The sequence below is a fragment of the Camelina sativa genome, chromosome 10, assembly GCF_030686135.1.
Source record: "Camelina sativa cultivar CO46 ecotype springtype chromosome 10, ASM3068613v1".
NCBI lineage: Eukaryota > Viridiplantae > Streptophyta > Magnoliopsida > Brassicales > Brassicaceae > Camelina > Camelina sativa.
This window is the reverse complement of record NC_141889.1, coordinates 11,792,491-11,819,047: the sequence shown is the minus strand read 5'-3', so window position 1 is coordinate 11,819,047 and position 26,557 is coordinate 11,792,491. Positions and strand designations below refer to the sequence as shown.

General features: G+C 38.5%; 4 protein-coding genes, 1 non-coding gene and 3 pseudogenes across 8 annotated transcripts; 5 read left to right on the top strand and 3 right to left on the bottom strand.

Moving 5' to 3' along the window:
• Positions 1-222: 222 nt before the first annotated feature.
• Positions 223-2,340, bottom strand: LOC104731967 (pentatricopeptide repeat-containing protein At4g16470-like). Of its 2 annotated transcripts, none has more exons than XM_087469395.1 (2): positions 1,962-2,340; positions 223-1,794 (listed from the first exon to the last, which is right to left on the bottom strand). In XM_087469395.1, exons 1-2 carry the CDS (start codon positions 2,165-2,167, stop codon positions 483-485), a joined length of 1,518 nt encoding a protein of 505 aa, XP_087325521.1. In that variant the 5' UTR covers positions 2,168-2,340; the 3' UTR covers positions 223-482. The 2 variants fall into 2 exon arrangements, with proteins under 2 accessions (XP_087325521.1, XP_087325522.1); XM_087469396.1 differs by having other exon boundaries at positions 223-1,787; positions 1,962-2,225.
• On the top strand, positions 2,305-2,385 carry TRNAL-CAG (transfer RNA leucine (anticodon CAG)). Its single transcript has one exon. It is a non-coding gene; the product is annotated as a tRNA-Leu (tRNA).
• Positions 2,386-3,722: 1,337 nt separating this feature from the next.
• Positions 3,723-6,622, top strand: LOC104718720 (inositol transporter 4). Of its 2 annotated transcripts, none has more exons than XM_010436513.3 (3): positions 3,723-3,855; positions 4,581-5,198; positions 5,298-6,622. In XM_010436513.3, exons 2-3 carry the CDS (start codon positions 4,656-4,658, stop codon positions 6,501-6,503), a joined length of 1,749 nt encoding a protein of 582 aa, XP_010434815.2. In that variant the 5' UTR covers positions 3,723-3,855; positions 4,581-4,655; the 3' UTR covers positions 6,504-6,622. The 2 variants fall into 2 exon arrangements, with proteins under 2 accessions (XP_010434815.2, XP_010434814.2); XM_010436512.3 differs by lacking the exon at positions 3,723-3,855 and adding an exon at positions 4,165-4,333.
• Positions 6,623-6,976: 354 nt separating this feature from the next.
• LOC104728002 (uncharacterized) lies at positions 6,977-9,710 on the bottom strand. Its single transcript, XM_087469181.1, has 2 exons — positions 7,673-9,710; positions 6,977-7,365 (listed from the first exon to the last, which is right to left on the bottom strand). Exons 1-2 carry the CDS (start codon positions 9,017-9,019, stop codon positions 7,303-7,305), a joined length of 1,410 nt encoding a protein of 469 aa, XP_087325307.1. The 5' UTR covers positions 9,020-9,710; the 3' UTR covers positions 6,977-7,302.
• A 4,182-nt stretch (positions 9,711-13,892) lies between these two features.
• On the top strand, positions 13,893-14,993 carry LOC147936021 (uncharacterized; annotated as a pseudogene).
• Positions 14,994-19,820: 4,827 nt separating this feature from the next.
• Positions 19,821-20,454, bottom strand: LOC104718719 (cysteine proteinase inhibitor 4 pseudogene; annotated as a pseudogene). Its single transcript, XR_015568613.1, has one exon. The product of XR_015568613.1 is annotated as a cysteine proteinase inhibitor 4 pseudogene (transcript).
• Positions 20,455-23,427: 2,973 nt separating this feature from the next.
• LOC147936020 (uncharacterized) lies at positions 23,428-24,159 on the top strand. Its single transcript, XM_087468558.1, has 2 exons — positions 23,428-23,775; positions 23,965-24,159. Exons 1-2 carry the CDS (start codon positions 23,428-23,430, stop codon positions 24,157-24,159), a joined length of 543 nt encoding a protein of 180 aa, XP_087324684.1.
• A 21-nt stretch (positions 24,160-24,180) lies between these two features.
• LOC147936019 (uncharacterized) lies at positions 24,181-26,521 on the top strand (annotated as a pseudogene).
• The last annotated feature ends 36 nt before the right edge of the window (positions 26,522-26,557 follow it).

Genomic DNA, 26,557 nt, shown 5'->3' with positions numbered 1-26,557 from the left:
TTCTTAGATTTTTTAAAATGACTATCTCGAAATCTACTTAGAAAGGTTTTGTCGTTGTGATGTTTTCCTAGATATTTTAAAATGAATTACAAGACTATCTCGAAATCTACTTAAAAATGGTTTCGAAACTTGGTCCTTCTTCCAACTGGCTTATGATTCTTATTGAATGTCGCTAACAAAGAGCCATTTCGGTCTACCATTGTTGTAGTTGAGTATAAGCTATCCATATCAACACGTATCTAGATATAATCTATTATAAATGTAAAGATTGTACTTTTTTTACGAGACATTAGAAGATCATACGTTTCATACCTTTCAAAAGAACGTAGACGGGTGAATCAACCCAAACATAGGTCGTACTCGTACCGTACAACTACATTCATAGTAGTTTGGAAACTCCAACAACATCTTTGGATTCAAAATTTTTTTAGCTAATTGCAGGTTGTTTTTGGTCAAACAATGCAAGACGAGATATCAGTCCATCAAACAGGACAGCTAGCGTCTAAGTCGTCTGAATAGCAGTAAACATCCATAAAATATGAAGTCATCTCATGGACCTTCTCATATATCTTTACAGATAGTCTGTGAGACGTATCATCCTTCATGAATCTATGAACTTCCCCTTGTAATTCGATCTGGCTATACCCGGGATCTTTTTTAACTCCTGCATTCTCCATTCTCCGTCTAACTTTTGACGCAGCATCTAGGAATCCACAACTCGCATATCCATTGGCAAACACCACGTAATTCCCCCCATTTGTTGGATCCAACTCCAAAAACTTTGTAGCTGCGACTTCTAGCAGTTTCACATTCCCATGAATCCTGCAAGCCCCAAGTAACGAACCCCATACCGGAGCATGCTCCTTGCAAGGTGACTTCATAACAAATTCGTACGCTTCTTGAATCCTACCAGCACGCCCTAACGTATCAACCATAGCTGCATAGTGTCGTCCCTCAGGTTCAATCCCATAATCTCTCTTCATAGAACTGAAATGCTCCCAAGCTTTATCAACTAAACCTCCATGGTTACACGCGGTGAGAACCACCAAAAATGTAACAGGATTTGGTCTACAACCTTCTTCCTTCATCTTATCAAAGCATTTTAACACTTCTGAGACTTTTCCATGATATCCATACCCAGACATCAATGAGGTCCATGTAACAACGTTTCTGGTGGACAACTGATCAAATAATTTGTGGCCATCAGAGAAACTGCTGCATTTGAAGTACATATCAACAAGGGCACTATCGACTATAATGTTGGACTTGATATGGCACTTAATCATCACAGCGTGGGCTCTCATTCCGTGTTCCAGGGATGCTAACGCAGAACAAGCTCTAAACACTGAAGCAAAGGTATACTGGTCCGGAACTATTCTGTTCTGTCTCATATCATAGTATATATAAAGCCCATCTTGCTCCAGACCCTTTTGCACATACCCAGATATCATGGCGTTCCATGGAATCAAATCATCCTTACATTGCAAACAACGAAAGAGAATCTCAGCAGTTTGAAGATCCCCAGATAAGGCGTAAAGTATCAACAACTTGACTTTCAAATACTCATTGGGAGCAAATCCCACAACAACCATTTGAGCATGTATCCGTTTCCCTTTTGTATACTCCTTCCTTTGTTTACATTCCTGCAACAACACAGCATAAGTCTCAGGCTGGACTTGCAACCACCCGCTACCCCACAATAGCCCAACAGCTTCTTTCAATCTCCCAGTAACACACAGACCCTTTAGTGTCTTATCCAGCTTCTCTTTCTTTCTCTGATTCTCCACCTGAAAGCTAGAAACATGTTTCAGGTGACGAACCAAACTTAATCAAGGGAAAGATTCAGACTTTACAACATCATAAGAGATGATCATAGGGTGTGAATTAAGAACTAAGACCAGATTCAACAACGAAAAGGCAACTGAGTAATCGAAAAAAGGATAGGATCTGAGAAGAGAAACCTGCTAATCATCCTCTCGGCAAGCATCCGGCGTAGGATCGTGGTCGCGTTGCCGGAAAACATAGGACCACCACAAGGCGAAGACTGAGGCGCCTCTGTTTGTAACTCCCGAGTGTAAACAACCATGGCGAGCCTGTTCAGCGTGAAGCAGATAGAAGAAGAATAGGATTTGTGAGAAAGAGAAGACGAGATTTGTAGTGTTCTCATTCAAGAAAACGAACATTCCCATCAATGGAGAAATTGAGTTTGTTCCCTTCTTCAATTTGATTTCTCGATTTTAGGGTTCAAGCCGGGTTTATAATGTTTTTATTATATAAAGGTTATTGTAAGTCGTATATCAAAGAGTCAAGATGGCCGAGTTGGTCTAAGGCGCCAGCTTCAGGTGCTGGTCCGAAAGGGCGTGGGTTCAAATCCCACTCTTGACATTTATCTTTTTTTGTTTTTTTTTTTCTTTTTAATTGTTTTTTTTATAATAAACAGTCAAATATATATCTTCTCTTATCAGCTATCACCTGAGTTTAAAATTAAAATATGTATTAATAGATCTTTGAAAATAACAATTTTATTTATTATTTGGAAAATATGTATATATTGGGTCCAACATTTACCTTTGCATATCCGTTGTGAAATGATTGTCTATTTATCTCGAATAAGTAATGATAGTCTGGTATAATAAACTTCGGAACATGATTCCTCTCTTTGTTCACATATGTATATTTATGTTTGTCTGGCACCCACAAGGCCACAATAAGAACCAATTATATTATCCCATTTAGGAAAAGTTGGGGATCGAATCCCTTTGGTGATAGAGGACTTGGTCAAGTGGAGAGGATCACTAGCCTAAATGGCCTCGTCTTTCGAACATGATTCCTTCTTGACAAAAAAAAAGAAGATTCCTTCTTGTTTGAATCTACACGTACGAAACTAGTTAGGTTATCCACAAAAGAAAATGACAATCAAAAATATAAAAAGACCGAAGAAATAAGAAAGGTGAAAAAACAAATTCTTCTATGAAGAAAATAAAATTGTTGTGGTCATGATATTTACAATGTGTATTACGATGGAATTGGTCGAGTTTGCCCGCATCATCAGGTTTTTACATGTCACTGATTCTTAGTTTTATCAGCTACCAAAAAACAAAAGTTATAAAGAAGAACAATTAAAAAAAGACTCATACGAATCCAACATATAAAGCATACAAACATTCAATGAAAGAAAAATTTGAATCTTATATAATGCAGTAATGCATATATATAATTAGTAAGTTCATGTTACTGAGAGATGTTTATCCAATTTCCAAACCAAAATAAACAAAAAGTATAGGAGATAAGATAATAGGAGAGAAGAAAAGAGACAGAGGAATAAAACTATTTCTATACTATTAGACAGGTAAATGTCGATGAAGTTCCTCCCTCGTACAAGAAAAAATTATTCCAACTCGAAACTTTGATAAACTTATGATGGTGTCATATACCAATAATAGCCAGATCTAACTGTTACAGTTATTAACTAACACAACTATAGGAGATGGGTTTTTATTTTTTGACTAATGGGATTGTCAGAAGAAAACACAACCACTAAAACATTACATAACCATTTTTCCAGTGAATCATTCTTATCTCAAATATTGACCTAAAGTTAATCCTTAATTATTGGATATTAGACCACTTGTTTTAGCATATCACACTGTTATCTTTTTCTTCTAAATTTAGCATTTGAGTCCTGACTTTATTATCTATATATATACAGTTTCACGTATCCTTAAGACTCACATTCTTGTGTTTGTTTCAAAGTATATTGTAAACTTCAATTCCGAGGAGAAAAAAAAAACTATTTGTTTACCCAAATCAAGTATTGGCAGGAAAAACTCGTATTCAAGAGTGTTAACTTCCCAGGTAAGAAAAATTGCCCTGAAGATATCAACTCTTACAAATTCTTCCCTGCTCGATTTTTTTTTTTCTTTTTTCTTTTTAGGTTTGTTTAGTTACCAAAACATAAGTTACATTTCTGGCATCCATGCATTAGGGTTGATATAGGCTCATGTTTATGTTTTGGATTTTTTTTTTTTTACTTTAGATTAAATTACTGAGATTATTTATCCACTGCAAATAAATTTTCGAGTTGTGTGCAAGGGTCAAAATCTATTGAACTCAAATGTATTTAGTTTCCAGATAAAAAAAGGAGAGGATACTATCAAAACGTTTAACCGTTTGTAGATTTATTAATACGAAACGGTCAAAAAGATTAGGCAATGTAGGTCCCACTTATCCAAAATACATCTCATCTTCTAATTCTATCCTCTCGTCTCGTGTGTTCAAAGATTCCATTTTCATCTCATCGTACACTCAAACACCGTAACATTTTTCGTGACTGGTACGACTCAAAAAATCTCAAACGGATGACTTCTATTTTTTTTTTGTTTTAACTTATTATGTTTTTTTTCTCACTTGCCTGTCTTATTCGATTTGGTCTGGTTTTAATTGTTTTGACTGTTAAGATCTGTTAATATGGAAAGGAACAAAAAAAAAAAAAAATATCAAAAGCTTTGAATGATCATGGATTTTTTAAGTTTCCGATTTCGAATATATTCGTTTAAATCTCTTTCTCTATATAATTACAGGCAACGATTGAGAGGCTAATCTCTCCCTAATTTCTCTACCGAAAGAATCACATCTACAGAGATCACAATACAACAATGGTGGAAGGAGGGATAGCTAAAGCAGACAAAACAGAGTTCACAGAGTGTTGGAGAACGACATGGAAGACACCTTACATCATGAGATTAGCTCTCTCCGCTGGTATCGGAGGTCTTCTCTTCGGTTACGATACCGGTGTCATCTCAGGAGCTCTTCTCTTCATCAGGGAAGATTTCGATGAAGTTGATAAGAAAACATGGCTTCAGTCTACTATTGTTAGTATGGCGGTGGCCGGAGCCATCGTCGGAGCTGCCGTCGGAGGTTGGATCAACGATAAGTTTGGTAGGAGGATGTCGATTCTTATCGCTGATGTTCTTTTCTTGATCGGTGCTATTGTCATGGCGTTTGCTCCTGCTCCGTGGGTTATCATCGTTGGAAGAATCTTTGTTGGGTTTGGTGTTGGTATGGCTTCGATGACGTCGCCGTTGTACATCTCTGAAGCTTCTCCGGCGAGGATTAGAGGTGCACTTGTTAGTACTAATGGTCTTCTCATCACCGGAGGACAGTTCTTCTCCTACCTTATCAATCTTGCTTTTGTCCATGTAAGTTAAAATGATTAGCTCTCTGTTTTTATTTAAACTCTGTTTTGTTTGTTATTTCACAAAAAAATGAGAAAAGTCTCTAAATCTTGATTGAAACAGACTCCAGGAACATGGAGATGGATGTTGGGAGTTGCGGGAGTTCCGGCGATAGTTCAGTTTGTGCTAATGTTGTCTCTGCCTGAATCTCCACGGTGGTTATACAGAAAGGATAGGATTGCGGAGTCGAGAGCAATTCTTGAGAGGATTTACCCGGCGGACGAAGTGGAGGCGGAGATGTTAGCTTTGAAAGAGTCAGTCGAGGCGGAGAAGGCGGACGAGGCGATCATCGGAGATAGCTTCAGCGCAAAGATCAAAGGAGCTTTCGGGAATCCTGTTGTTAGACGTGGACTCGCGGCTGGTATCACAGTGCAAGTGGCACAGCAGTTTGTGGGGATCAACACTGTCATGTACTACAGTCCTTCAATTGTGCAGTTCGCTGGTTACGCCTCAAACAAGACAGCTATGGCCTTATCTCTCATTACTTCTGGTTTGAACGCGGTGGGTTCGATAGTGAGCATGATGTTTGTGGATAGGTACGGGAGAAGGAAGCTGATGATCATCTCTATGTTTGGGATCATTACATGTCTTATCATATTAGCCACTGTGTTCTCACAAGCGGCCATTCACGCCCCCAAGATTGATCCGATGGAGTCGAGGACGTTTGCTCCAAATGCTACTTGTCCAGCGTATGTCCCGCTAGCAGCCGAAAATGCTCCTCCTTCAAGGTGGAACTGCATGAAGTGTCTCAGGTCCGAATGTGGATTCTGTGCCAGCGGAGTACAGCCGTATGCACCAGGAGCATGTGTGGTGTTGTCGGATGATATGAAAGCAACTTGCGGCTCAAGAGGAAGAACATATTTCAAAGATGGATGCCCAAGCAAGTTTGGGTTCTTAGCAATAGTGTTTTTGGGTCTTTACATCATAGTGTATGCTCCAGGTATGGGCACTGTCCCGTGGATTGTCAACTCTGAGATCTATCCACTCAGATATAGAGGTATTGGTGGAGGGATAGCTGCCGTCTCGAATTGGGTCTCCAATCTCATTGTGAGTGAGAGCTTCCTCTCACTCACCCACGCTCTCGGCTCCTCTGGGACCTTCCTTCTCTTTGCCGGCTTCTCCACAATCGGGCTCTTCTTCATTTGGCTGCTCGTTCCTGAGACCAAAGGGCTTCAGTTTGAGGAGGTTGAGAAGTTGCTTGAGGCCGGCTACAAGCCCAGTCTCTTGCGGCGGAGGAACAAGAAGGGCAAAGAGGTCGATACGGCTTAAGACGATGATGATCACTGACCTTTCTCTCTATATTTTTATTGTTATTCGCAACCAATTCCAAATTCAACATTGTATCGAAGACCTTTAAAAACTTCAAAGAAAACATGATTGAAAGCAAAGCTTCTCAAAGACCATAAGAGCACTAATACTAACGTGAATTTACCCCCAAAAAAATGAGTTTGCAAGAGCATACGACCAACTTAGGCAAACAGCTTTGTGTAGCCCAAAGCATCAGGTTAAATAAACAAGTGAATTACTTACTTTTGAGACAAAGCCATAACTATCAGTGTCAAAGTGGTGGGGCAAACAACTGTTTCAACGATAACCAATTACTATTGTAGGACAAGACAATACAAGTGGTGCCAGATATGCTGACAAACAAATCATCTACAAAATCCACCGTCAGACTCAGACAGATCCACAGACAAGCTCGAAAGATCCAACAATAATTGATCGCAAATCGAGTAAAGCAATTGATCAAGAAATATCGATTAAAAATTGCTTAGTTCTTGAACAAGCCTTTTCTTTGCCTTAAAAATCAGGCATACTCCCCACACCTCACAAACCAGAAGCCAAAACCTGAAAATGCTAAACTTGTAATCCAAATAAGCACTCCCTTGAAACCCCCTCAAAAACTAGCTTAACCATCAATACATGAGAGATCAAAAAGTCAGTCAAGTTTCTGCTAATCATTTGATCTCTCTTTACAGTCTACATAAAAGACAGCTATACAAAACCACCAAACATACAACTCAGTATATACATTACTAGACTGATGAAACGTCCACATGGTTTCATTTCAAGGGCTTGTTGAACATCCCTCATTCCTTGGCTCCCGAAGATACCCCAGAAGTCTTTCTGCCTACACAATACAAAACAATGAATCTTGATCAATTTCAAGCTTTTCATACATCCTACCAAACATTTGAACCAAACTGACCCTGCGAATCGATGGAATCCATATCACAATCCTCAAATGGGATCAACTAAATCTATGAATCTGGTTTGTTGGACTAGATCTGATTCGAGATCTCTTGAGAAATCACAGACCAGAGACACCACCACTGACACAATATTAAAACTCTAATCCGTAAAAGAAGACTCTTTGTATCAAGCTAAACGAACAAAGATGATGCAATGAGAAATCAGCTTAAAAGCACAGTTCTTACCCTCCGCTTAGCTCTAACACTGACGGAGCCGCTCTGAGAGAGACCCACAAGTGGAGGAATCGCACCTTCCCTCACAAGCAACCCACGGTTTCTAACGCTATCAGAACAAAGCTGCAACAGAGTCAAGATCGCAAATTCTTTCCCTTTAACAGATCCATCCTCGATGGCCTCAACAAGCGCTTCGATGCCTCCTTCCTCTACAATAGCCTCTTTCCCTTCATCTATCGCTGCAAGGCTACTCAAAACCACCATTGCCTTCTCCGCCATTCCAGTTCCTTCCTCCGCCACAAGGTCCACCAACGGCTTCACCGCTCCAGCGGTAACCGCTCTCTCCTTGTTTTGCTGAAGTGTACACAGCTTGTAAAGCGTCGTCAGAGCATCCTTCTTCCCCCTGCAAGATCCGTTCAACAGAAGAGAAACAAGCGGCGGAATCGCACCGCATGCTCCGATTGAGCCTTTGTTCTCCTCCAATAGTGCCAAACTAAGCAACGCACATGCTGCGTTCTGCTTTGAAGTCTCCGTCCCGGTTTTGAGTACCCACACTAGTGACTTAATCGCTCCTCCTGCGGCGATTACAGTTTTATTCTGGTCGTGTAAAGAGAGGTTCAAGAGAGCTGTGACTGCATGCTCCTGTGTCCATGGATCGTTACAACGAAGAAGCGGAATCAAAGCTTGAATAGCTCCAGATTCCCCAATCAACACACGATTGTCCGCTCGATTCTTCGCCAGAAGCCGCAGCTTCGCCGCAGCAGATCGCTTAATCGCCACCGAAGAAGAACGAAGTCCGTCGATGCAGAGTTTCACAGTTGGCTGCAGATCTTCCGGCGAAATACACTCAATAATCTCCGTAGAGAAGTTCTCCCTCTGTAGAAACCCTAAACACGGCTCCGGATCCTGCTCCGCTTCGTTATCTCCGCCGTTCTCATTCCTCTCAGCAGCGTCCGGCGACGGCAAGCAAGCGAGACGCTGTAGCTCGCCGGAGATATCGCTACTACAAGCGGAGAAATCACTGAACGCCTGAGAAATGTCGAGAAACGCTTCCTCTTTCACCGAGGAAGCGCTTGAATTAAGAGAATTACTGTTTTTCAAAGCGAGTTCGCCGAGCCTCATGTCGATGACGGAATCGGAAAGGAACTCCGAGGCGTACTCAGATTTATCGCCGATTGAGCCGACGAAAGAGCAAGATTGATCACCGCTTTGGTAGAAATTAGATCTCACTGTCCTCATCGAACGGCCAGCTTGTCGATGTAACCTCGCCGCCGACGGCGAAGAAGAACCGTAGAAGTCGGTTGATAACGGGAAGCGAGTAGAATTCAAATGAGATATCGGATCCTCCACTGACACCATCTTCGTAAAGATCTATCTATCTGAGTGAACTCACGAATTTGTTAATTCTAATTTCTGAGAAGGTTCATTGGTAAGAGGAGGAGGAGGAGGAGGCTTGAAGAAGAGAGGATGAGAAGGTTTTTAAAAGCTTGTAGCTGTTGGTATCTGGGTGACTCTTCACTCACGGGACCGTGACGAGTTTCTTAAATCACGGTTCCACGTGGCGAGATTTTGAGCTGGATGTGATTAAATCGACGGTTTAGAGAGAGCAGCGTATTGGTTGCATGTCTGTGTTTTCACCAGCCATGTGACTGTGACTTTTAGGTGTACTGGGTCCAAAAGGTTGTAAATTTTAAACTACGAAAAAGCCCCTGCAAACAGAAGAGTCGAGTTCAGAAGACACGTGGGGACAGTTGGCTTTTTTGGTAATTCCGTTACACGGCTGTGGCCTCTGTGTGTGTGTGTGTGTGTGCCGATTGGGTTTTATGAACGGTTTTGCAGGAGAGATGTTTTTACACCGTTGGATTATGTAATCCAACGGTTGTTAGAGGTTTGAATGGTACACCTCGATGCCACGTGCAGTGCTTGTCGACATAGATACGCCCAATGACTTGGTTTTTACACTACTTCTTCAGTCTTCTCATCAGCTTCACCATTGGCAATGGGATCTTTGATTGATTTAGGTCGGTTTGGGTTTTTATAGCGTACCAACAAAACGAAGAATTGCGAGTTTATATAATAGTTAGTGGTTTAAAACGTTAACATCTCACACTTCTGTGGTGGATATGAATTTGATCAACACGATCCTTCTCTGTCACTAAGAAATTCACTAGGATGCTGCATAATCACTCGTCATACCTATTTATCATTATCATTTTCAATGAGAATATAAGGAAAAAAAAAAAAAATCTTGTCCTTTAATTTACAAAGTAGTATCATTATAGAATCGGATAACTTTTTTCTCTGAAATCAAGTCTTGTACGTTTGCGCATGCAATTACGTAAGTTCCAAAAATTGAGTTACTCTTCTTTTTCTTAACCAATCCGTTAGATATATGCTTAGACGATTAATTGAGTAAGACATCAACTTGAAGCAATTTATAAGTAATAATACTATGTGATTTTATAGTCAAACACAAGAATAAGCTAGCGCACGTATACGATTAAATTAAACATGAACAATCAACCGTCAAAGCGACGTATAAAAACACTTATAAATCATGTTTAATTTTTGTCTGTCAAAGGTTATATATATAATCTCAATTTTTAGTGTTATAGCAAATTACTTCGTATTGCCTTCGAAGGCAAACCATGTCAGTGTGATCATTTTTTAAATAATGTGATGTGTAATTATACAATATGGTGAGTTGTTCAACACCCCAACTAGAATCTGGAATGATTAATAATGCAATTAAATAAATGTGATTGTAAAGATTGTGTTTGTCCCCACCCTAGCAATCGTTTTTAGACAGCCGTATAGAGAGAGTAGGTATATCCTTATTACGGCGACCAAAATAGGGGAAATACTACTATTGTATAAAGAACTACGTAATCCATGTATAATTATGATATTCTCAAGTGTCTATTAGTTAAACTATAAGTAGACAAATTTTTTTGTCGTTTTATGCAATTAAACATTTTGATATTTGATGAATGTTTCCATCACTAAATGTCATTTTCTGCAAAGTTGGGTGTATGTACGTACATTAATCTGTACATAATTGTATGTCTATTTTCTGCGCGTACATGCTATGTTCATCAATATTATATGCTTATATATTAATAAATGATTACTGCTATCTAAGTAAAAAATGTTGAAGTTGACAAGCAAAAAACCAAATGACAAATTGATGATTGAGATATCTTGTTTAATTAAATTTAAAAATGTATTGTACCATAACCAGGAATTTGATTTTTTTTTTTTCCTTTTTGTATATATTTTGGTTATATAGATAGAAGTTTGAGATTTTTAGAAAACTTAAAATGCATGAATGGCGATATATTATGTTTGAATAATTAACTTCGGTCAAATTCTTCAGGTGGTAGGATTCGGAAAAAAAATGAGCAAGCGTCCGTGTGTTTAAGTGTGACTTTTGGAGAGCAAACGAAACAAATGTGTATAAAGAAGATTAATAAATTCTTGAAACATCTTTTGGCGAAAAAAATGCAACACTCGATCGATTCACAAGTATAACCATGTGACTAGCAGGAAATTGAGATGTTCCCAAAAAGGTGCAAGATAACCGATGCTTGTTATTGTTAAATACTACTATTTAATTAGGACTCTAATATTATGTGAAATGGGGAAGTATTCATGTTTGTGTACCAGTTTATTGGAATTCTAAATAGATATACATACGGTCGATACTATTGTGAAGAACTCGTAGGTGAGATTTAACAGTAATGTCTCTCACTTCGTTTGACTACTCAGTACTCACTCCTTAATTACGACCCTATGCCACATATGTTGGCTAGGTTCGGCAGAAAAAAAACAGAAAAATACAATATGTATAAAGGTGTTTAATGTAGCAAATTGTTTATACCAATTGTACTATAAGTTAAAATCCTATAATTCCAAAAAAAAAAATTATACAAAATTGGATGCAGTTTTGGTACTGATCATAGCGTTTTGATATATTATCAGTACGATGCATTATTAATCTAGTTTAGTTAGTTATATAGTAATCATATCATAAAGTTAATGGTCCAATAATAACAACAGGTACGCGTTACTCACTTTGTTCGAACCGTGTTGCTCACTTTCTTTGGACCAAAACAAAAAGCTTGGAATTCACAAAAGCATGTCCACAATACTGTTAGAAAGAATCAATATCAATAGTTTTAGCTAGCAACTTTTTCTTTTAGTTGTTTTACTATCAAATATTTTTTAGAATCTAGTCTGTGCCTGTGATTGTGAAGCTTCCGTCCATGCTTTTGCTAAATAAGAGGATTATTTATTGGATCTCAATTCATACTACGTGTTCATCATATCCATGATTCAACTTTATGTTATATATTTTTAATTTGATAAACAAAAAATTAATGTAAAACAATTTTAATTTATATTATAGCATCAGTACTCATTGTAAAACAAGATATCATGGAATTTGCGCTGGTCAATTAGAAGAACATTTGGCAGAACATCAACATTCCAAGTATCGGTTACGATAAGAAGTGATCCTAAAATGTTTTAATGCTCAATTATATGTGGAAGAAGTATGTAGTTCTGGATAAGTCTTTAGGTTTCATACGTAATGGTGGCGAAGAAGAAATAAAGGGACATCTCAACTTATTAGAAAGAATGGGATGGGAGTATACATTTATATGACATCATGCTTGACATCAAAGTGAGTTGGTTAAGAAGAGTTCAATAACTATTAATTAGTCAACTCTTTTTTGTGGTCATCACATTACTAAACACACGTGTAAATAATGTTCTATTGACCACAAGATTTTCGTATACATGTTGTTTATTTTTCAGATTACCAATCCCAATAATGGAAAAATTCAACATTAACACAACTAATATAATGCCACACAAACAAAGGCCATCATCACACCACTCATGTAATGAGTAAACATGCCGCCAAATAAAATAGAAAAAAAGATTATTGAAATGGAGGGAGTAAGTGGATCCAATCTTCTCATTTTGAATGCATCATAATAATAATTACAAAGTTTGATTTAAACTACATGCGTGTCTTCGTTCGTTCGGACAGCCCAAAAAAGAATGTGCCGGTGTAAGGATTAAGGGAATATTCATGATTAGCTTTCTAATTGTTTTTTTTTTTTTACATTTCAAACGTTATCATTTTTTACATTTTCGTTTTTTTACTTATCTGAGAATGAAGTTGAAATTCGCACGTGTGCCCTACATAAAACATATGCCGGATAGTGTACTAAAATAAAATAAATTAAGTGGGTTTTGAAAAATAAAAGAAGACTTTAAAGTATAATAGAAAAATAAGGAAAGGAAGTGGAAGTGGGAGGGCAAAGAAAGATTGACCAAATAAAGTGTATGCAAAAATTAAATATCGCAATAATGAAAGGGTCCATATACTATTCTTTTTTCCATATATCATCAGCCTTTCACTTCAAAATAAAGTCCCTTCTGTTTTTGTTTTTAACTTCTTGTTTTTGGAAAGGACAAAGTAAGCTTTATGTGTGAAAACAACTCATCCTTTTCTTTTTATTTTCCAATAAATTTAACATTTCAAGTTTTTAACACAACCAAGAAATAATACTATATATATAGTTTCTAAGTTTTTTCTTTCTTTCAATTAAAGTCTAGAATTTAGTTAGATACTGACGTTTTGTTTTCTTTTTGATTTTCTTAAAATACAAGTTTTTTCTTAGTATTATTCTAAGTTCATCGAAAACTAAATAATTTTATAATTTGGATATTTTTCTCATAACTGAAAACGATATCCGCAAAAGCATCGTGGGGGAGGAAAAGCTTAATCCCTCCTTATTTTCGTCTGATGGTCCAATGGGCTTCCAATAAGAGCAAGAGTTTGAAATTTGGGTGGGTATGTCTATTAACAACTTCAACGACTGCGACTCTCGCAGTGCATATTTTACGTCCAAATTACGCATTTGTTAGAGTGCGAGCAAGATTATTCGTTTTGCCAAAAGCACAATAAAACAATGTGTACTTGGAAACATGGACGACAAACCAAAATATGTCATACTCTCCCTCTCGCGATAATTGCATCGATTCGTCGCGTCTTTTCTCACTTATGAGCGTTGATCGCCGGTTACCGGCGGTTTTTTCAGGGGATAATAACGGTAAAACGGTTACAACTTCCATAACTGTCTTTTATCTAAACCTATTTAAATCCTGCGTTGTTTTTTGGATCCGTCAGGTTGATCAGAGTGAAAATTACTCTTTTCCTTTGTTCTTATTGATCATGGCGGACAAGATCCGGCGACAAATGCAAGAAATTGCCCTAGGAATCGAAGATGATGCGATCACCCTCCTTGTTGATTTGTGTGAAGAAGCGATCCAAGAGACTCGCTTCAGTCTGATTGTGAAGCCAGTCAACCTTCGCAAGCAAAATCTCCGTGCAATGCTGAGCACATTACCACGGCTGTGGGGCGTCCCTGATGAAGTTTCAGGACGGATAATGGAAAACAAGAAAATTCAATTCTTGTTTCACTCGGAGGAATCCATGGCTGAAGTTCTCCGACGAGGCCCTTGGTCGTTTAACGATTGGATGTGTGTGACCCAAAGATGGAACCCAGCGATTGCGGAGGATGGGATTCATTCAATCCCGTTCTAGATCCAGATTAGAGGAATTCCTACTCATTATCTCACCCTACGTATGGTGACTTTTATTGGCAAAACACTAGGCCAATTCATGGAAACTGACTTCGGCGGAGATGCGGCTGTGATGGTGGACTATGTTCGTATACGCCTCATGTGGAATGTTGATACCCCTCTGCGAATCTAGAGACAATTCCAGTTTGGGGATAGGACCTGTGTTCTGAAGTTTCGGTATGAAAAACTCCGAAACTTTTGTTCTATCTGCGGTCTAATGACTCATGATGCATCTGATTGTCCGAATGGGAATAACCCTCCTCCGCCACCACCACCGGAGGATGATGATGATGACATTGACTACAATCCTGATGGCCCTGCAGACAATCCTGAAATGCAACAACCTGCACCGTTTCGACAGACTACACAGGACAAGCCTGAAGATGGGAATCCGAATGCACCTAAGAAGAGGAAAACAGAGGCCTCAACTTCTGCAAACTACGTTACTTGGCCTCTACTTTGCTGTGATATGCGACACGCTTATGCTACAGATGATACTCAACAATGCTTTTCTAAGCGTAACATTCGTCAGTCAGAAGTGTATGAGGTTCGCAACTGGTTTCAACCACAGGAGACATCCGCACAAGCAACACAAGGACTAGGGAGAGTGACTCCGATTAACCCAACAACTAACAGTGATGGTACGGTGGGCCATAAGCCACCGGAGGCGCCATGAATACAGCATTTTGGAACTGCCGGGGCTTGAAAGGGTCCCTGGTAGTTCGATGCCTAAAGGGAATAAAGTCTACTTACTCTTTCTAGTCGAGACCAAGAATCCCGATGATGTTGTTCGGGATGTTGCTGTTCAGTTGGGTTATGATAATGTTAAGTGTGTTTCTCTGTTGGGGACAGGGGTGGTTTAGCTTTACTTTGGAAGAACTTTGTTTCAGTTTGTTTCTATGATGCAAACGACCGACTAATCGATTGCAAAATCAATAATAAAGAAGTTTCTTTCTACTTCTCTTGTGTTTATGGCCATCCGACTCGCAAACTAAGACATATATTATGGGAACGCTTACAAAGAATTTCTGTTACTAGACATGGAGAATGGTTAATGTGTGGAGACTTCAATGAAATATTACACTCCAATGAAAAACGTGGAGGCCCTGTTCGTGAAATTGGGGTCTTGAAGATTTTCAGAACATGGTAAAGGCGTGCAAAGTTTCTGATCTTCCCTTCAAAGGAAACAATATGACTTGGGCTGGTAAAAGACGTAAACACACAGTCCAGTGTTGGCTAGATCGTGCAATGGCAAATGATCAGTGGAAGGCAACTTACCCTGCTTCTGAAGTTATCTATCTCGAAATGATAGAATCTGATCACCACCCTGCTATCATCAAAATAAAGCGTACCACAGACAGTGGCTTCAAGCCATTTCAATTTGATACAAGACTATGTCAACATCCAGACTTCGAAAATGTTGTTAAGGAGAGCTGGAATGGACTGACTTCGTATGATCTCACTCTGTATGAGAGCATTCAGAATTGTCGACGAGAATTTTCTGCTTGGAAACGAACTCATGGTACCAACTCTGCTCTTCGTATTAAAGAGCTCATCCAGGAAATTGACGATGCTCACACAGATGCATCAGTTTCAACAGCTCAACTTCATGAACTCCGCAGATCTTTGACCAAGGCATATAAAGATGAGGAAAAATATTGGCATTTAAAAAGCCGTAACTTATGGTTGAACCATGGAGATCGCAATACAAGGTTCTTTCACGCCTCAACAAAAAACAGAATAGCAAGGAATCGACTTACTTCAATACAAGACTCCAATGGGATACAAGTTTACGGTAATAAGGATATTGCCTCAGAAGCAACTGGTTATTTTCAGGATTTATTCACCAGTCAAAGTCAGACTCTCAATCCCCATGTCCTCCGTAATATACATCGTGTAGTCACAGATGAAATGAATGAAGGCTTAACAAAGGAGATATCTGTCTTGGAGATTAAAACTGCGTTGTTTTCCATTGGTAAAACAAAGGCTCCCGGACCGGATGGATTTAATGCGGCTTTTTACCAACAATATTGGGAGACTGTCGGACCATCAATCTTATGAGCAGTGAAATCTTTCTTTGAAACTGGAGTAATTCAGGAGAAGTGGAACCATACTAATTTGTGCCTTATTCCAAAGGTGACTGAACCAAAGACAATGAAAGACTTACGGCCCATCAGTCTCTGCAATGTCACTTATAAGATCGTCTCAAAGATCCTTACGAAACGCTTAAAGGCAGTACTACCAGTTGTTGTCTCTGAAAGTCAGGTTGCTTTTATCCATGGTCGCTACATAACTGATAACATTATGATCGCCCATGAGATATTACACTCTTTGAAAGTTCGGAAACGTTGTGCGAATTCATATATGGCGGGTAAAATAGACATAAGCAAAGCTTATGATCGGATTGAATGGCGGTTTCTTGAAGATGTTATGGTTAAGAAAGGATTCGCTTCTACTTGGATCAAATGGATAATGAACTGTGTACGGTCGGTAACTTTTTCATTACTCGTTAATGGCAGTCCATACGGATTATTCTCTCCAAGTCGAGGTTTACGTCAAGGTGATCCATTATCACCGGCTCTGTTTATACTGTGTGCTGATGTACTAAGCTCTCTAATGAGTGAGGCAACGCGAGAAGGTCGTATCCAGGGTATTCAAATCAGTAATGGGGGACCTAGAGTTTCACATCTATTGTTTGCTGATGACTCTCTTTTCTTCATTAAAGCGGACCACAAAAATAGTTCTAATCTTCTGGAAATATTCAAAGAGTATGGAGATGCTTCAGGTCAGATCATCAATTTCGACAAATCGTCGATTACCTTTGGGAACAGAGTTTATCAACATACTCGAGAGATCATCAAACAGAAACTGCAGATCCCAAATGTTGGAGGAGGTGGCAAATATCTAGGATTACCAGAGCAATTTGGCAGGAAAAAGAAAGAGATGTTGCAATATATTCACACACAAGTAACAAGAAAGACTGGTGGATGCCAAACCAAGTTCTTATCACCTGCAGGAAAAGAAACTCTTATTAAGGCTGTTGCATATGCAATGCCAGTATTTTCAATGAATTGTTTCCAACTACCCTTAGAATTATGCTCAGAACTGGATAGTCTAGTAGCAAACTTCTGGTGGGGCTCAACAAAAGATAAAAGGAAGATCTCGTGGGTGGCTTGGAAAAAACTTCTCTCAACAAAGAAAGATGGTGGACTAGGATTTCGTGACTTTCATCTATTCAATCAAGCACTTCTGGCTAATCATATTTGGAAAATCATCAAGAGACCGGAGAGCTTGCTATACCGTCTTCTCAAGGCTAGATACTTTCGGGACACAGACATTTTTAATGCTTCAAAAGGTCATAAGCCTTCTTATGGATAGAATTCCCTCCGTTTTGGGTGTGAGTTACTAGCCACAAGAATCCAATATACCTTCGGTAATGGTCAAAGAACAAGGATGGGTGTCGACCCCTGGTTACCAACCTCGCCCCCACGCCCTCCGACTATCCTCAATGAGCATAGTTCTGAGCTACCAGTGCAACTACTGATAGATCAACACACCAAACAATGGGACGAGATTAAGCTAGCCGCATATATTGATTCGAGTGATCATTATCTTATACGGAAGATATATCTCCCTTAGACTGATGAGTCAGACAATTATCTCTGGAATCTCACAACGGATGGTCTGTACAGAGTGAAATCTGGTTATTGGCAGACCCTAACTATGACAAGAACTGAAGATACACCTCAAGCTCCACTAGCTACTACGCCAGATATTGCTGCTAACATCTGGAAATTGGATATTAGTCCAAAACTTAAGCATTTTCTTTGGAGAATGGCTTCAAGAGCTTTAGGCGTTGTTGATAACCTAAGACGCAAAAACATTCATGTCAACCCGTACTGCTCCATCTGCTGTACCGAACTGGAAACGAGTGAACACCTATTCTTCTCATGCACTAATTCTATTGCGATCTGGAGAACACTAGGAATCTCTACCACAATGCTAGCAGATCCGGCTATTGCAGTAGATAACAAACTCAGGTACCTCTTCAACATCCATCAAGACCTTAACCTCCCTCAAATTAGTAGATATGCTTCTTTCTGGTTGTTGTGGTACTTATGGAAGAGTCGTAACAATCTGGTTTTCAACCACAAAATGATGGACCAAAACATCATCAGCACGCAAATACTTTCTGATGTAGAGGAATGGATTACCAATATGTCTCCACAATCAGACGAAGGACATGAGGTTCACAGAGCCAGATCACAAGGTACAAAATGGACTCCACCAGACCAAAGATGGGTTAAATGTAACTATGATGCCTCCCACCATGACGGAGATCGCAATTCAGGTCTTGGATGGATCCTCCGTACTACAACTGGTGCTTTTCTTGAAGCAGGAATGGGAAAATTCCAAGGACGAGCTACCATTGAAGAATCTGAATGTACAACACTCATTTCGGCAATTCAATCATCATGGGGGTTAGGATATCGTGTTGTAGACTTCGAAGGTGACAACTCCACCATTACCAGATTACTCAATAATAAGATGACAAATCCTCGCTTACAACACTATCTGAATACTATTATGGCGTGGTGCTCAAGATTTACTGCTATATGATTCACTTTCACATTTCGAGAGCAGAATTCATGTGCAGATATCTTAAGCAAAATGGTAGTTGACAGTAATCAATTATATGCTCTGTTTAATGTATGTCCAATGTTTTTGTACCCTGTTGTAAACTCAGACCTTATTTTTGGATCTTAATAAAGTCATTGGAAGGAAAAAAAAAAAAACAATGTGTACTTGGAGCCATATTAGGTTATCATTGTGTACCCAAAATTTCTTGGAAGCTTAAGAGCCGCGGCGATCAAACACAAAATCGTCAAAACTTCTCCATTTATATCTGTTAATTGCTTCAAGGATATTACAAAGTGATTCACACAACAAACAATGAATGAGAGCAGAGAACATTTATTTAAAAAAACATAAAAATAATGATATAATCGCAAGTTATACGAGATCATGATATCTTTCCATGTTAAACAGTGATCCGTTTGAACTAATTAGTCTCTTAATAATTTCCAATCTCTAATTATTTTTTCGAATCATAACATGCAATTTGAATCTCGATGAGCAAGGTATCTAATATTTGTATTGATGACCAGAATCCTAAATCAAATTCATATACTAAACTTCCGAAGCTTTTAGCATCTTACTGAAATGTTACAAGAGATAAGGAAGAGATCGCGCGTCTTAGCTGCAACAAATTTGATTGGCTGTGTTTAATTAGAACGTGGAACTTCGCTCATAAATATGCACATCACAAGTTCACAATAATCTCAATTCTCATCTTCTATAATCTATAATACTATTACCGAGTAGCGACATGAAAAAGACTCAGATATGTCACGAACAACTCACGTGTCGTTGACCGGTTGACGTCTCCAACTGCATCAGATCGTGTCGGTTGATCTGATCCAACTCAAAGTACATGTACAGATCTCAAAAACATATCTCTAATTTATTTATTTTTTTTTATTACAGAAAATATTACCAACAACAATAAGCAACACAAACGTCAAAATCTCAAATCATCATACGCTAGATTCATTTAAATTACATCCGAGAGAGATCAATCTACGGAAATCCAAATCAAGATCTCTATACGGCCTTGAAAGACTCAAGGCTCTTGGAACGAAGCCACAACTTTTCAACCACGACGGCCTCGTAGTTCTTGATCTGACCACCACCATTCTTGGCCGCAATTTTCATATCGTACTTTGTACCGGAGACCACTTGCGTCGTTCCCTCGACAACCTTCACGAAAACAAGATTCTCCTTAGATTGTTTGTTATGCTCCTCGATGGCATACTTGGCGACCGCGACAACGTTCGGATCCGATAGATCCTTGATCGGCTTCGCGCCACCGAGAAGACCACCTTCCACGACGTATACGAGAGGGAGGAGGATGAGAGAGAGACAAATCAACGACTTCATCATCATCATCCTTTTTTTTTTCCTTTTCCTTTTCTTTTCAGGTCTTAACGGTGTCGTCGGTTTGGTGTTTATTATATATATATATAGACAGAGAGACTTGTAGTCGTAGAATTTGCTTTGCTTTGGCGAAATGTAAAGGCTCCACAAATATGCGGAGACGAGTGAATTGTAAATTGTTTTTTTTTTTCTTTAGCACCGTTTGATTTGACAACTGGATATTTTTTAACGTGGCGCAACATAATAGTAATGTACGAACATATTAAGAGTCAACGAGGGCTGTCCCGTCACGTGAATTGGTCACAGACAAACTTGTAGTGAAGTGCCATGTTGGTTTGGGCCGATGTGGACTCGCGTCGGCAACTCGGTTTTGATATTATACGACATCGCTTCTGTTAAAATTCCAGATGAAAGATTTAGGTGGGAAAAAAGTCAAATATTATATTGTTTTATTTACGATAAACTTTTTTTTAAACTAAATATTCAATAACTTATTAGCAATTAGGAGAAAATTTGAAAGAAGGTTAAATGCACAAAAGGGGTCTCCCTTACTTACACATGTTAAAAAAATCTTCAAATAGAACCTTCAAAATTTACATAACTCTTTCAGTAATCAGTATCATCATTTTCTACTTTACATCAACTTCACATATTGAGTTTATATGATGGTAAACGAGGGTTCTTATAGTAACAATTGAGGTCGACACATAAATTTTTTTAAAAGGAATTAAAGTAGAGAAGACATGTAGAATAATACTTTTTGTATTTATTTTTCCTTTTTACATGTCAATCTATTTCTAAACATGTGCATCTATTAGTAAACATATTGCTAATATAATAAATTTGCACAAAATTTGGATGTGGATCATCTACATGGTGTTAGATATGAAGGTCATTCACGATGATTGTTGTTACTTCTTCCTTTCAGCATATGATCATATTGAAATATCATCATTATATAAATCATTTTATAGTTTTAGTTCCAATAAGCTTAAATATCAAAATGAAAATACCGAAATCAAAACATAAATTGGTTTATTCATTATTAGTCCAACACATGTATCACTGTTTAGAATGTTTGTATTTACTATGTGTATTATAATTGTTCTCATGATTCGAGGAGGATCCTACGATCATAGCTAGTGTGAAATACACATAGGCATATGTGTCTTCTCTTTTGGGGATGCCTAAAGAATTACTTGGGTGGAAGAAAAAGTTGGTAGAAGACTGCTTCGACGAGTTTAATGGATATCCAGATCTTCTACACTTACACGAGGAGGTACAAAACTAAATGTTTCATTGGATTACTATTAATTGTTATTGATTGATGATATTATTCTCATTTTTTTGCCTTTTTTTTTGCTTTCTCAGATGAAAAAAGTGCTGTCTTTTTGCCGTTGGTTGCAAATTTTGGTGTGCTTCAAACCTGAAGTGAATCTTCTTATTAAAGGCTCTTACGCTCGGTTGGTGGACCACTTTAATCATCTATACACTGCCTATCTTTCATGGACCTTTGGAGACACTTCATTGTACCAAGATAGTCTCTCGCTGATGCCATGACTTGCCTTTTAAGAAATCTTCAACAATCAGATCTTCAAGACAGAATGTTACATGGTTCTAACCTAAACCAATACATTAAGTTGATGAATAAAGCATTTGCCTATGAGTTAAGAGAGTGGTGGAAGATTCGCCCACCTCAAGAGAGGTAGATCTGATTTCAATTGGAAAAGTGGGAATCATTTACTTCATGGGTTGCATATCATGGTCTTTGCGCAATCTGCAAACTCTTCCTTGACGATATTTGTAAGTTTAACAAGTATAATTGATTGATTACTGAATTCCAGATTGTTTTATGCTATTACAGTAAAACCTCTATCAATTAATAAGGCCGGAACCATGAATTTTTATTAATTTATAGAGATTTTCATTTATCGATAAATTAATAATTATTAGTTTATCGATAAATTAATATTTTATTAACTTATGTAGAGCTTTTTTTCATTTTCTATTACAACATAAAATACTTTTGTTATCATTTATATTTTTAAAGAATTTTCTTAATGTACAATTGGCTATCATAATAGGATGAATTTCAATTGTTTACTAAATTTTCTAGATAAAAATAATAAATGTTAAAAGTTTAGAGTTTAGAAGAAATTGCTACTATTATCCTTTATAGTAATGATGAAGTCGAAAAAGATATTGCGGTACCTTTAGATACAGTTACTAAATAAGCAATTATCTCATCTAGACACTCCACAATTTTTGGATGCGATTGAGAAGACAACAATGAAATAGATTAGAGATGAGTTCCAACAAGAATGCAAATTCAAGAATAGACAAACAACAATAAAGTCATATTTTACTAAATTTTCTTAGATATATAAAAATATATATATATAGTTTATTTGATTATTAATTTATGATATTGATGAGACTATATTTGTACATAAGATTTTCAAAAAATATTATTTTATCATTTTATCGAAATGTGTCATTTTTTACATCGGCCCAAATTGGGACCAGAAAAATTTATTAATTTATAGCGAATATTAATTTAAAGAGTATTAATTTATAGATGTTCTACTGTATATGCCGACTGTTGTCAGGTATGACCTGTGAACTCAGTCTATGAAGGAATGTACTATTGTTACGGGTAAGTGCCTTTATTTATTCTTTAAATTGTTAGTGTTACAATAAACTGTGCCTTTAGTGCTTCCATAAACTGTTAGTGCTTCCATAAACTATGCATTTAGTGCTTCCATAAACTGTTATAGTGTCATTCCTTAAACTGTTAGTGCTTCCTTAACTAAACACACTCGATCGATTGCAGGTGCTTGCAATCATATTTTTCTCGTTCACTACACCATTCCATGGCTAGTATATCATCATACCTCTCCTCTGGTTATTTCTCTTAATATCCAATATTTATTTGTCTTTTGTAGTTTTTTTTGTTTATATTTAATATTTACTGACGTTTAACATCAATGGCTGACGTGATAATAACCAGCAAATATGCGTCGCACGAGGACGTTCTAACACGTCTCATCTAGGATGTTAATTGAACATTTTTGTCGTTGTGATTTTGTTTATATTTTCTTATATATTTTAAAATGAATTACAACATAGCTATGCAGAATGCAGATCTGTTTAAAGCTCAAGCGAAAGGTCTAACATATACCTGGTGGAATAATCAAGAGGATAGCTCGGCTTCCAAGAAGATTGACCATGCATTCATCAATCAACCTTGGACTCAAGTCTTCCCAAACTCTTATGCAGATTTCTTAGCGCCACTGCAATCAGACCATGCAGCTTGCCTTTTTCAGATGTCGTCTATTAAACGCGAGGTTAGGAAGCCGTTTAAGTTTTTCACACATGTGGTTGCACACAATGATTATCACGAGTCAGTTAGACAAGCATGGAACCCGCAAGAGATCCAGGGCACATGTCAATTCAAGCTTGTACGGTCGCTTTGACAGTTGAAGCCAGTACTCAGGGGTTTAAACAAGCAGCACTTCAGTGGGATTACAACAAGGGTTAAAGCTCAAGCAGAAAAGGTCATAAGTTTGCAGCGGAACATTTTCTCTAACCCGGATGCTCAAACAGTAAGGGAAGAACATCAAGCTAGGGAACACTAGAATTTTCTAAAGGCAGCAGAGGAAAAATTCTTTCGCTGGAAATCGAGAGCTACTTGGATGAATCTTGGAGACATGAACACAACTTTCTATCACAAGTCCGCCTCTCAGAGAGCTGCAAAGAACCATATTCACTACCTTAGAGACTCAGATGATAGAAAGCTTGTTGATCCTAAGGATATAAAGGAACATGCTGCAGATTATTTCTAGGGTATAATAGGATGCACAGAGATGGCCATATCTCCTATCTCAACAACCGAGATACATGATCTGCTTTCTTTTAGATGCAATGACACTCAAAGACAGGAGCTACAGAAAATGGTCTCAGCAGAAGAAATCAAGAGTGTTGTCTTTGCAATGCCGAGGGACAAGAGCCCTGGACCAGATAGTTTTTCAGTGGAGTTCTATCGCGCATCTTGGGACACAGTAGGGACGGATGTTATCTCTGCAGTGCAGGAATTTTTCAGGAATGGCCGACTGTTGAAAGACTTTAATAATACGGCTATCACTCTTATTCCAAAGCAACGTGAAGCATGCAAACTGGGTGACTACAGACCGATAAGTTGCTACAATCTGACATATAAAATCATCTCCAAGATCATCGCCAACAGATTGAAACCACTTCTCCAGGAATGCATTAGTCCAAACCAAGCGGCGTTTTTGAAAGGACGAAGCTTAGGGGAGAATGTGCTATTGGCTTCGGAGCTAATCAGGGATTATCAAAAAGAAAATTGTAGTGAGAGTTGCATGCTCAAGGTAGACATAAGGAAAGCTTTTGACACGGTGTGTTGGGATTTTGTGCTCAAGGTACTTGAAGCTCAAAACTTCCCAACTATTTTTTGTACTTAGGTTAAGGAATGCATCTCTTCACCAAGATTCTCGATATCAATAAATGGTGAACTAGCGGGTTTATTTCCAGGGAAAAAAGGACTCCGTCAAGGAGATCCCCTCTCTCCATATTTGTTCATTATGGTCATGGACGTGCTCTCTAAACTGCTTGAACATGCCGCAGATAAAGGACATATTAGGCTTCACCCTCTTTTTGCCTCTCCAGTGGTAACACATCTATTATTTGCTGATGATTTACTGGTTTTCTCGGATGGAGCAAGACACTCTCTTACTGGAATTGCTTAGACAATGGAAAAATTCAAGAGCATCAGTGGATTAGATGTCAATGCGGATTAGTCAGAAATCTTCTTTGGAGGCTATTCAAAGATCCAGGTGGCAGTACTTAGTGCAATGCAAGGTATTAAAGTGGGTGTTTTTCCTACTCGGTATATGGGTCTTCCTTTTAATCCAGCTAGAATATCCTTCGCTACACTGCAACCATTCATCGAGAAAATCACAAACAAGCTGCATACTTGGACAGTAAAGTTTCTGTCATTCGCAGGGAAGATAAGGTTGATATCCTCGGTTATTTATGGCATGGTCAACTTCTGGAGTGCAATGTTAAATCTTCCAAAGCGGTTTTATGCCAAAGTGGACTCTCTTTGCGCAGCTTTTATTTGGAAAAACAAAGTCACCTCAGCAGTGGGGACAAGAGTTGCCTGGATAGACGTCTATAAGCCTAAATAGGAAGGGGGTTGGGTATTCATTTGTTGGAGGACTTTGCAATTGTGTTTCAACTAAAGTTGATCTGGAATCTATTTACAAATGCTGGTTCTCTATGGGTAGCTTGGATAAGAGGGAATATTCTACAAAGAAAGAGTTTCTGGGGTCTAAGGGATTCTCCAAGGCTATCCAGGACAATAAAATCAATGATCTCCCTGAATTCTCATATGGTTGAGTTCATGAAGTATGAAGTAAGAGATGGTAGGTCAGCTTCTTTCTGATTTGATAATTGGACAAGCCATGGTCCTTTGATTTCTTTCATCGGCGAGAATGGGCCAAGAGATCTCCGCATTAGGAAGGAAGCCAAGGTAGCAGAGGCGGTGAGAAACGCTGAATGGTGGATGCCCGGAGCTCGCTCAGAGGCGCACCAGCAACTCATGATCACACTTACAACAATCACTCCACCCCACGCACTCCAGGGTCAAGATGTTTATCTATGGCGACGACGGACATGTTCGTTCTCAAAAATATTCTCTTCCAAGGAAACTTGGGAGCAGTTGCGAACAATCTCCCCTATGGTACCGTGGAAGAAGGTGGTTTGGTTTAAAGAAGGAGTACCCAGATTCTCTTTTAACCTCTGGCTAGTGATGAAAAGAAGACTGCCTACGAGGGACAGGCTGCGAGCGTGGGGACTAAATGTTCCTACAGCTTGTGTTTTATGTTCAAACGGATTGGAAACACACGAACACCTGTTCTTTGAATGTTCTTTCTCCGCAGGGATTTGGCAATCTTTTGCCTCAAGAATTTGGAGTAACCCGCCAGCATCAATTAGCTCCATCCCCTCCGAAACCCAAGGTTTTTAGGTGAAGGGACGCTAGTCAAGCTGCTTCTGCAAACAACAAGATACCTTATCTGGAAAGAACGAAACGCGAGGATCTTCAACAACATCAACTATTCCGGATCGTCAGTGCAAGCAGCTTTGGATCGTGCTATCAGGGATAGGCTCATCACGGTCCCATGATCTCTTCTTGCTTTATATTTTGGCTATATTTCTTTC

Excerpts from the sequence above, each read along its gene's own strand:
- LOC104731967 (XM_087469395.1), bottom strand. The coding sequence starts at position 2,167 with ATGAGAACACTACAAATCTCGTCTTCTCTTTCTCACAAATCCTATTCT. Across the intron at positions 1,795-1,961 it reads GCCGAGAGGATGATTAGCAG|CTTTCAGGTGGAGAATCAGA; the intron begins GTTTCTCTTCTC and ends ACATGTTTCTAG.
- LOC104718720 (XM_010436513.3), top strand. The coding sequence starts at position 4,656 with ATGGTGGAAGGAGGGATAGCTAAAGCAGACAAAACAGAGTTCACAGAG. Across the intron at positions 5,199-5,297 it reads TCAATCTTGCTTTTGTCCAT|ACTCCAGGAACATGGAGATG; the intron begins GTAAGTTAAAAT and ends TGATTGAAACAG.
- LOC104728002 (XM_087469181.1), bottom strand. The coding sequence starts at position 9,019 with ATGGTGTCAGTGGAGGATCCGATATCTCATTTGAATTCTACTCGCTTC. Across the intron at positions 7,366-7,672 it reads GTGTTAGAGCTAAGCGGAGG|GCAGAAAGACTTCTGGGGTA; the intron begins GTAAGAACTGTG and ends TGTATTGTGTAG.
- LOC147936020 (XM_087468558.1), top strand. The coding sequence starts at position 23,428 with ATGAATTACAACATAGCTATGCAGAATGCAGATCTGTTTAAAGCTCAA. Across the intron at positions 23,776-23,964 it reads GCACATGTCAATTCAAGCTT|GCAGCAGAGGAAAAATTCTT; the intron begins GTACGGTCGCTT and ends AATTTTCTAAAG.